Genomic DNA, 11,084 nt, shown 5'->3' with positions numbered 1-11,084 from the left:
TGGGTCAATAATCTCTTCTCCGCTCATCTTTTTTTTTTTTAAAGCAAATGAAAACGTTTTTTTTTTTTGCTTTTTTGTTTTTAATTTGGTGCAAATCTTTAAAAAGGCTTGAAAAAATTTATTTACCTCGACATTTGCAACCAGAAACGGAAAAATGGGTTTAAAATACTATTTAAGAACAAAATTGCTAATAAAATTCGAAATAAGCTTTCAATTTTCGAACGCTACAAACTATAGTAGTGAAACGTGTTTTCTTGGTCCTAAGGAGCGAATTTTTACTAAAATGACGAAAATTGTAGCTAATAAGCAAGGGAAAATATTCAAATGAATTCTTGATATAGAAATGATCAATAAATAAAAAAAGAGCTCTAAATCTTGTTTTAGATTCAATTTCTTTTCAAGTTTTTGTTGTTACTTCATTCCAAAAAACGTGTTCTACGACATATGCGAAAAACTAAAAATTTTATCTGAGATGAAGTGACGGCAAAATCAATATTTTTCGTGGAGAAGAAGCCTTGAGCTAAGCATAATAAACACTACTCACGATGTCACAGTTCGCAGTTGTACTTTAAAAAGATTGTTTTTAATTAAAACAAGGAAGAACACAAAATTGGTTTACGAAGAGATTTTATTATTTATTGAAGTTTGTATTTCTGCAACCGCCAGTACCTAACTTATCATTCCCCTAAATATGATATATGAATAAGTTATGCTTCTTCTAGACGAACAATTTTATTATTTTAAATACTCTTTATTCTTTGTCAAAACAATCAACAGATACCTATCTATTTAGTGCACATGTAGTTAAACTTATTCCCCAGACAAAAAACTAAAGGTAAGAAAATTAGGCGTGAAATATCTGTTTAAATCATGATGACCAACAATCTTAGTCAAGGAGGGACGATCTAGGAGGGACTTCTCAATCCTTTATCAGGGAATCCGTCAAAGATCGAGAACAAATTATCTCCCCGAGAATTTTATACTTTGTAAAATTTCCACTTGCTCAACCTTTGCATCAGGAACAGAGCAATGAATTGATCGTCAGCTAAGGATCAGTTGAACATTTATATTACCATGTTAAAAGTTTATCTTGAACAGTAATTTTTTCAGTCAATGAGTAAAATTAAGAGGAGAATTCGGAAGGATCAAAATCAATAAAATTGATTTATACATAATGCACTTCTTGTGGGGGAAACCAAAGGCTGGAAAACCAGGTCGTACTTCAATTTAGAGAGTGTCACCATGAATAAACCACATGTATTGAGCATGCGTTATGCTACTGGAAAATAACTTTTTCTAAGATAAACCAAGGCTTTTAAAATTTATTGATCAAGTTATTATTGATTGAACATTTGCAAAGTAATCAATTGACAGTATCCCTTTATTTAAGTTAATGGGTAAAATAAACTGTTTGACATTTAATTACAGACTTAAAAATGAAGTAAAAGTTCACAATCCTCATTGTTAGGCCATGAACTCTTTAAGTCTTTCAGATTTGTTTGACAAATACTTAAAGACTTTAATGCTAATTTTAAAGCAGATGGAAATGTTTTCTAATGTACTTAATTCTATTGTAATCCAGAACTCAATACTTATCTTAAAAAAATGTCTCGATTCAATGTCGAGGCTCTTTACAAAACATCTCAACCAAAGGCTCTTAACAAACGATCTCAACCAAACGTTCTTAACAAATATCTGCCGCGATGGTAGCTGGGACAGTTTTATTTTTGAACTCTAAAATCTAAAGAATCTGAAGAAGAAATTAAATCTATTGCTAATGGCGCATTAATAACAATTAAAAATAAATAATAAAAATTAGTAACAGATACAATTGCTTTAACTCATAATCAAACACACTTAAGTTAAGCATGTTTTGTTGACCGTGTTTAATGATATTAGAGAAGAATTTTTATTTAACAAGAGAAGTGCAAGAAACGGATTTTATAAAGGCCCTAACGATCTCTTATATATAAATCCCACACTCTAAAAAAAACTCCGTTAAAAATTCTAATGAGTAACTCTGTTAAAAGGCACCCACGTCATGATTGATAATTGAGCTTCAAATTTGTGTTACATTTATCGTACTCTTTTATTATGCTATATTTGCGCCATATGTAGTAGGATGTCCCGTAAAAAATCATATTCCAAACTTTCTGGCTCCCACCCATTAAATATTTTCTTACTAGTTATTTATACAACCACAAAGACGTAAGGCTTATTTCGAGGTACTTTAGAGGTCCCCAAAGTACCTGAATTTTAGCGTGGTAAAAAATGATACAAAGTCAGTATACGAAAATCTACTGAAATCACTATTTTCAGCACAAAATTTCAAACACGCAGTTCACTACCGACAACTTGTTAACACTAAAAAACACAGTTGTTTCTATTTGTGTTCACATCAGTATCAGATAGTTATTGCAGGTAGAGAGACAAGCATCCAAAGTATGAGCAAAATAGCATTTTTGCAACATTTCGCGAAGTCAAAATGGAAAAGGTTTTCTCCACTGTTTTTTTCATTACCTACCATTTATACAATATTAGTAATGTTATATAATATTCTGTAGTTCATTAGTTGTCAGCTTGACAAAATGTCTCACAATTTTTTTCAACCACCTGAACCGCGGTTCAGGTAGTTGACACTACTTAAAAAATTTAGAAAACTGTTTCTGTGTTTCGTAAGTGCCACGATTGTTGCTATTCTCAATCTGGGCAATTCCACGTTTAGCACAATCATTGATGCAGGCAGATTATTGAATGTAAGCAGAGCTTGCTTTTAAGTTTCTGTTTGGCACCACTGTTCGATAGGGACAGACAAAAAGCTGTCATCAAGTCCAACTGTGTTGAAGATTATGCGAGAGGTATGTAAAGCAGCAATAGCAGAGGACAGCTCTGTCAGGAAATCATTCCCACATTCTACTATTATGTTATTCACAAGTATTTACTTCTCACTGCATAATTAGCATAATTATAATGCTATTTGCATAATTTTGTTGTGTAGGGAATATGGCAAGAATTTCTGAGCTAATGTACCAGGAATGTCTTGTGAGTGACTTAATCGCAGTAGCTCGTTTTTCCTCGATTGCATAATGCTTCAAAAAAGCAACTTCAGGTTGTAAATTGGTGCATCCACGGTCGATTTGTACGTGAACCAGAACTGTAATTAAATTTAAATAATAATTCTGTTAATTCCTTGAATGCCAAGAAGCTCTCACTTAGTAATTTTAAATTATTTTTATTTTGCAAGAAACGGATTTTACAAAGGCCCTAATATTCTCTAATTATATAAATCTCACACTCTAAAAAAAACTCCGTTAAAAATTCTAACGAGTAACTCCATTAAAAATTCTAATTATTTTGCGTTCGAAATAGCACAAAAATTATTTAAAACTCGTGAACTACGTAAAAAGAACTAGTGGATCTCAATTGAGTTGTGTATGAAATTATCTCGTTTATCTTATTATTGATAATAGTAATCTCGTTTATCTTATTAAGTCTTAAACAGCATGGGCGGCTCTTCCACTTCGTTTTTGCTTTATATTTACTATGTTATTGGATACCCATTCCTACAAATGAAGCACATCCAATATCTCCGCGTTAGTGGTTCATGTTGCATCTTTAAGCATTTTAGTTTCACAAATATATAATCCTATCTATGGCTTTACTTGCTTTCACCTTTTTCTATGGCTTTACTCGCTTTCCCCTTTTTCTATCATCACGTTTATGTTATAACATTTTTCTTCCAATAGCAATACTATTCTTTGGATTGACTTTTGTCATAGTCACGTTTTTGACTTGTTTGTGACTTTTAAATATTTTAATTGACAAATGGCCTTGAGTAGGATCTTCTAGCACCGTTGCTAATGCAATCAGATGCCAATGATCATTCTCTTCTGGCAGTAGAGTGAAATCAACTCCAACTGTTTCAAGTTAACTTTTCAAATATGCTTTGTAATAATGGTTTAACTTAAAGTTTCTTGTTTTTTTTCTTTTTTGACAGTTATTACACTCTGAAATATTGGTGGTAATGCCCTTTACCCATCAGGCAAAATACATGATGCAAAAAACGTTACAAAAGAAAATACTAAAGAAAAAGAAAAAGCCGTTAAAAATGCTGTTAAAAAGAATTTATTCTTATTAATGGCTTCAAATTAGTCTTTACTGTCAAATGACGCAAGCGCTGGTGAGTAAGTGTAGGCATATGTATTTATTCATATGCCTACACTTACTCACCAGCTCTTGTTTTTTGTTTAATAAATTTGCGCCCCTATATATGACAATTTCAGTTTTTTTATTTAAGCATCTTCTTGTGGTTGGTTGGTAAGGCTGGCATTTTCTTATGATACTCCATTTAATTGGTGGTGTAATGGTTCACTTCTTTTATGCGCCACACTTCCTTAGATAGTTCGAACTCGTTTTTATACCTTGCAGTATTAAACGATTTAATGTGGTTTTCTTATCGTAACTTAAAAGGTGGTTCACTTATGCCAATATATACTTTATCTATATAGTTCGGAAAGTCGAAAAAAAAAAAACAGCTTTGTATTGTGTGATTTCAGTCAGGCAAATTTGGTTTAGGGGACAATTCAAACTACTGATACAATTACAGGATTTCTTATTTTGATCTACAATTTCGTCGATGAATTTGTGGTTACACGAGTTTATTATGAATTTTAAATTCGGCATGCAGCTGTAACATGCAGCTGTTTCTGTTGAATATCTTCTTCAAAAAATGCTTTGTTGGAAAATGCTTGTTTACTAAATCAAGAAACGATTTGGCAACTTTTGTGATCACATTTTTGCTAAATGGTGGGTTGAATCATGTCATATTTCTTGCTGATATTATTAGGAGCATTATTATATTTTAACTTACAACTACAACCTGCGTTATTTAATGCTTCTTCATAACACGTAATCCTTTTGCCTGAAAAATTTCTCACTGGATGGTAGTGTTAATAATCTGCATTCTAACGAAATGACTATTTGCTTAATAATATTCGGAGGGTGGTTTAATTTCTTATGTATATAGTTTATTTGATTCCCTATCTTGCTGTAGGGTTGATAAGTGGAATCGTTTAGGTTCAAAGTGATATCCAGGTAGTTAACAATTTTTAAGTTGCATTTGATGGTAATATTTTAATCCATATTCTTTAAAAATTTCTTTTTTCTCAACTCGTTTTTTTTTTCAGGATTTATTAACCGTACGCTAGGGTTGTTTACAATACTCCCTTTGTGGTCTTTAAGTATTATAAAAGCGCTAGTTTCCCCATTGATATGCATCTTGTTTAGTTCAGCTGTGCCTGTTATGATTTTCTTACCTTCGGCATTTATTCTGTTCTTAATATTGTTAGTAACCTTTTTAAAACTCGTTGCAATGGATTAGTGATCAGCTTTTCGTATACATCTTTCTTTAATCAATACTAATTAGATGACCCTGCATGTGAAATTGTAAAGGTCCAATTTCTCATGTTTTTTATGTCCCTTTTTATGTTTTGTTGGAATGTGCTGCTTTCCTTTCGAAATTTAATGTTTTTAACTACTTCAACTGGTTCGTTTTCAAATGCAACCATTTCCTTCACTTATGGTGGGCATTTGAATGTTTTTGGACCACGCCATTCTTCTTCTTTTTGATTTTGGCTTTTATTCTTGTAGCGTATATCTTTTAGCCTTCCAACGGATTCCTTTAATGACTAATTCAATTTTCTACGTTGGAGTGAAATTATATATATATATATATATATATATATATATATATATATATATATATATATATATATATATATATATATATATATATATATATATATATATATATTCCTTTAGTGGATATAGTAGAATTTTTATTTAACATGGTGTATTGAAATTGCGTAAATTAACGCTGTGTTTTTCTAAGCTTTAAACTTGAAATTGATTAGGTAACCATAAAACATATAAGCATTTTAAAAAATTTGTTTTTATTAAAACAATGGGTTTAAAGAGTCTGGAATGATAATGACCCATTTTTTTAATTTTATTTTTTGAGATTCATTCCATCATTTTTAATAAATTTTTTATTGTTTTAAAGCAAATTCATCTCCAAATACACTGAAGCTTTTAGAAACCATCAACTTCGAGCTGATCTCAAAATTTTTTTAGTTTAGTGCAGACACCGCTTTTGGACGACAGTTTTCGTAAATTTTTTGTGATGCCACCCCCCTAAATTTGGCGGAATAGACTGATATCTACCGTAATTTCGCCCTTCTTACGCTGCTCACTTTTGATTTTCTTGAAGCTTTTCTCCGTGAGGTTTTCGACCTTTGTTTTAGCCTTCGCTGAATTGCTGTTGGAATCTTCCAGGAAGTTTCTGCTTCCTGTATGTCTTGTGGACTTCTTGGATTATTGACTAGGGAACACTAATTTTTTTCGATATCTCAAAGTACTTTGGCTTTGCATCGATCTCCTTGATTACTTTTTGATCAAGTTTTAAACTTGACGGACCTCTTTCTTTCCAATACGCGACATAACTTTAACTTCATGGTTTTGTGACAAAACTTTTCTATTGAACTCTTTTTGCTTGCGAAAGAATTTTTACGATTTTTAAGCCGCTCGTCTAAAATGAATTTTCTCATTTCTACTTGCAAATACATGTTCTTTGTTTACAATCAACTTTTTTCAAGTTATCTCTACATTTTTTAAAGGGGAGATAAATTTGCTTTAAATTAATAAAAGAAAAATGATCAAAATTGATTAAGTGGCTCTCGAAATATTTAGCAATATGGGGTCGTAAGTAATCATACATATTTTGAGTATGTAAGTAATCATATATGATTGCGGAGTCATACACTATTCACGTTTTTGACTATTCGCATAAATTATATATATATATATTAGATGTCTAATCATAAATATTAACTTTCTTTACAACTGACAATGATTTTGTCCTTTGTTGTGAATGCACGTTGAATGCAGGAAGTTCTGCATTTCAAAAACTCAACGACTGACAGAGAAAAGAGCATGAAAATATCTTGTGGATGTTTTCAAAAAAATTCGGGGGGGGGGGGGGGGTGTGTGTGTGTGTGTGCAAAAAGCAGAAGATTGCAAGTATCTTGGGACATGAGTAATGAGCAAATTGAGTTCTTTCATCAAGTTATTAGGGTTATCAAGGCCGATCAAATCTAGGTATGTTTTCAGATTACTGTTGGGTATTAAGAAAGTCCAGAAATGAAGCACTCCAGATGTTCCCGCAAACGAATCCATGAATCTTTCAATGTTATTCTTGTTAAAAATGTTAATCTTTCAAATGTTTATTTTTACAGTTTTACTTCAGACTTTTGTTTTGTCATCATTAAAAATATCATAGTTCTTTTATATAATTCTTAGTTCTTATACAATATAAGTTCTCAGATGTAATTGATATAATTAACTCTTTTTCCATGCTTTACACTTTAAAAAAAGGGGTATTCTTTATAGAAATAAAAAAATAAATAAAAAATAGTAGTAAATAATAACACGTGTTCGTGTATAAAAACATTTAGGTTTTAGAACGTCAGTTTTTGATGCGTAACCAACAAGTAATCTCAAAACTAGTTTTTACTATGTGGTACGTGTTTTCTCATTTCTTAATCTACAATAGAGTTCGCTAGATAATATTTACCATTTTATGTAAAACTGGTGTACATTTTACGCAAAAAGTTCGTTTTATTTGATTCTTGCCATACTTCATTAGAATGAAGAATGATGAGGTATTGAACTTTTGGTCATTGTCTCACCTACCACAAATAAGTGCATCACCTGTGTTATGACCTAAGTTTTGTTAAAAATTTCGTCTCGTATTGCTTTATACCGACGAAGTTCGCTAAATGTAATAGATGGAGTAATATTCTTTAAAGCAAGCTCAAGGTCCTCATTTAACACAATCACTTTGTCGGAATCTAATGAGTTGGCTGAGTGCATATTTTGTTCATAATTATTTATTAACCTGCGATAACAATTCATCTGAGCATCGGCAGCTAGGGCGTAGAAATCAGCACCAGTTAAGTTCAATGGACATTTACTTAAAAAATTTTCTAAGTCAACTTCAGCACATAATTTCATCTTTCGAGTCACTGCCTTTAAAATACGCAGGCGCTCTTCTTTAGATTCGGCTAAACCAATGTAAATTAATTTATCAAAACGTCCAGGGCGTAGAAGAGCTGGATCCAGGAGATCTGGTCGATTTGTTGCTCCAATTACAAATATATCATTATTGCTATGAATACCGTCAAGCTCTGACAGTAACTGAGACACAATGCGATCCATTACACCCCCAGAATCACCGGAACGACCACGGTTTGGAGCCAAAGAGTCTAATTCGTCAAAAAATATTATGCACGGAGAAACGTCTCGAGCTTTTTTAAAGACGTTGCGTACGTTTTCCTCGCTCTGCCCTACATACATGTTAATAAGCTCCGGACCTTTGACGCTGAAAAAATTTATTGTGAACTCAGTAGCAATCGCTTTTGCAAGAAGGGTTTTACCACAACCTGGCGGCCCATAGAATAACAAACCGGATCGTTTTAAACCGGAAGAAAACAAATGTGGAAACTTCAAAGGCAACTCAATTGTGTCTAGAATGTCTTGTTTAACGTCATTGAGACCACCAACATCACTCCATGTTACTTTAGGCACATTTATCGACGGACCTGCTTTTCGTTTTCTAATACTCTCTAAAACCGCATTTGAAATCTCTAATACAGTAGCCGAGTCATCTTTCAATAAACTGAGCTCTTTTATAAACGCAAGTAAATCGGACAAAACAAATCCTGCAGTTTTTCTGGAAAGGTCAACAACTACACTATCTTCCAAAAGCCAACTTTGAGTAAGCATTTTTAATATATGATAACGCTGTAATTCATCAGGCATTCCTACAGTCACATGATATACAAACTCTGAAAATAAGCGAATACCCATGTCCTTACTATCGTAGGTACTTCCGATTAGAAACAACGTAGTTTTTTCTGATTCATGAAGATTCTTGATAAATGTCTGAATGATCCTTCGCTCCTCATGAAATCCTTCCTTGTCTTTTGCCAACAAATGAATATTTTTAAGATAAAGAACACAAGGAGAATTTTGCCTAGCAAGAAAAAACATTTTTTCGATGCGTTTTTCAGCAGCACCTAATGAATCACTCCCCAGTTCAAAGCAGTTTTCTTCAATAAAGTGCCAGCAATATTTTTGACAAATGCTTCGAACAAGTAAACTTTTTCCTACGCCTTGGGGACCTTCTAATAGCAAAGTGACATCTTTACATGAAAATTGATTTATGCTTAAAAGAGTCATTATTTTCGAGAGTTCTTTTATTGGTTCAGCAAATGCCTGTAGGTAATGAGAATCACAAAAGTATAATGATGGATAACGGTTATTTTTATGGTTACAAGAACACAAAGGTACATAACTATTGATTGGGGTGCTTTCTGAAACACTGGTATGGGTTGAGTCAACAAAAACCGAATTGGTTTCCCTCCCAGAATGGTTGCAACCTTGAATAGATTTAACAACAAACCATAAAAGTGACGGGGCATATGCTTCTTTATCAGTTAACACTTGTATAGAAAATATTTCCTTTTCACTGACTAATCTTGGATACTTAAAGTACTCTTTCAATAGAGCATCAACAGTTTCTGTACTAATTGTACCAAATGGGCATCTTACTGGAGAAAAAATGCATTCATTTGCATACCGAGTGCTGTCTGATTCATTGAAATTTTGCAACACAACTACATTCACCTGAAACTCTCCATTTTCTCGTTTTTCATTGTAAAGCTTAACATTTCTTTGACATAAGTTGAAAAAACTTCCTGGAGAGAGGTAAATAACATTATCAGCATATTGATTTGAGCAGCAAGAATATTCACTTTCGAAAAAGTTTAACAAATTATGCTTATCACATCCACTATGTTGAGAAATCTTTACAATAAAAGCATTTTCATTCTCTTTGGAATGATCAAATTGATTTTTTACTGGACAATTGTTAGGCAAAGCCAATTCATTCTCTATCTTTTGTGTAAGAAAGGATACATGATTATCATTTTCCAGTTTTACCCATGACTTATTTAATAACTTCAAATGAAGTAATGTAGCTGAAGTGACAAAGGCCTCACGAGAATTAACTAGTCTTGTATCTTCTCGAACAGTTACCATATTAAGATATCAGAGTCCAAAAGCAATATGAGAACTTGAGCTAAAAATATATCATTATACATAAACATGCATCAATATCATTTTATGTGCAAACATATGAGCAGTAATGTAAGCATGCATGAATGCATGGCTACATGTGTGTGCGTGTGTATCTGTGTGTGTGAAATACTTGTAAATATTAAAATACTTGCATATATTTTAATTTGAGACAGGATGAAAAAACATACAAGATTTAGTTATCCATCAATAATGGGTGAAAATTGAAGGCAACTGCAACTGTTTAGTAATAACAAACACATAAATATATATGACATTGACTTAAAAATTTAGGCCATATGCAAAGCTAATAGTTTGTTGCAAAAATTTCAGAAAAAAATTTGTTCTACAGTTTTACTTAGCTGACTTACTAAGCTGATGACATCTTTCTCCATTTACCAATTATTAAACTTTTAAACCAGATACTGAGAAATAGGAATGATATTGAGTTCACAGAATGTTCTGCATAATTTCAAACCTTGTTTGGTCTTTTAAAAACAGTCTTGTTTATAACAACAAAGATTGTATTTCAAACTCTTCTTTTCCATTTGTACTGCAATAACATTAGAGAATATATAGATCATCTAAACTGATGGAAAGTCTTTTAAATAATGAAAAGAAAAAATGAAAAAGTTAATAAAAGCAAAAAATTCTAAAATGCATGTAAAAATATAGAAATAACAAAAATAAAAGATGCTTGTATGCTAGAAATTCTCTGATTAACTTAAAAACTTGAACTCATAATCATTTTTCTGGATGTAATCATCGTAATACTAATATATACAAAGTTATAAAGTATTGGGGTCAAAATTAATATTTCAAACTATCTGGTCATTTTCTATGCCATAAGTTACTAATGACATTATCTTGAAAAAAAATGGTATAAACTT

The 11,084-nt window shown here is 31.9% G+C and overlaps 1 protein-coding gene across 2 annotated transcripts; it reads right to left on the bottom strand.

Moving 5' to 3' along the window:
* Positions 1 to 7,376: 7,376 nt before the first annotated feature.
* LOC149877285 (peroxisomal ATPase PEX6-like) lies at positions 7,377 to 10,785 on the bottom strand. 2 transcript variants are annotated; one of them, XM_090074367.1, is made up of 3 exons: positions 10,566 to 10,749; positions 10,386 to 10,434; positions 7,377 to 10,198 (listed from the first exon to the last, which is right to left on the bottom strand). In XM_090074367.1, the coding sequence occupies exon 3, from the start codon at positions 10,156 to 10,158 to the stop codon at positions 7,780 to 7,782; it is 2,379 nt and encodes a 792-aa protein (XP_089930493.1). In that variant the 5' UTR covers positions 10,159 to 10,198; positions 10,386 to 10,434; positions 10,566 to 10,749; the 3' UTR covers positions 7,377 to 7,779. The 2 variants fall into 2 exon arrangements, with proteins under 2 accessions (XP_089930493.1, XP_089930492.1); XM_090074366.1 differs by lacking the exon at positions 10,386 to 10,434 and having other exon boundaries at positions 10,566 to 10,785.
* Positions 10,786 to 11,084: the final 299 nt, after the last annotated feature.

The sequence above is a fragment of the Hydra viridissima genome, unplaced genomic scaffold (genome assembly GCF_058129835.1).
Source record: "Hydra viridissima isolate aposymbiotic clone 2 unplaced genomic scaffold, HvirCarnegie_v1 scaffold_16, whole genome shotgun sequence".
Taxonomy (NCBI): domain Eukaryota; kingdom Metazoa; phylum Cnidaria; class Hydrozoa; order Anthoathecata; family Hydridae; genus Hydra; species Hydra viridissima.
The sequence above is the reverse complement of the archived record's forward strand: the minus strand, read 5'-3'. Positions and strand labels throughout refer to the sequence as shown.

Bases quoted from the DNA above. Each gene is read 5' to 3' on its own strand.
- LOC149877285 (XM_090074366.1), bottom strand. From the start codon at position 10,158: ATGGTAACTGTTCGAGAAGATACAAGACTAGTTAATTCTCGTGAGGCC.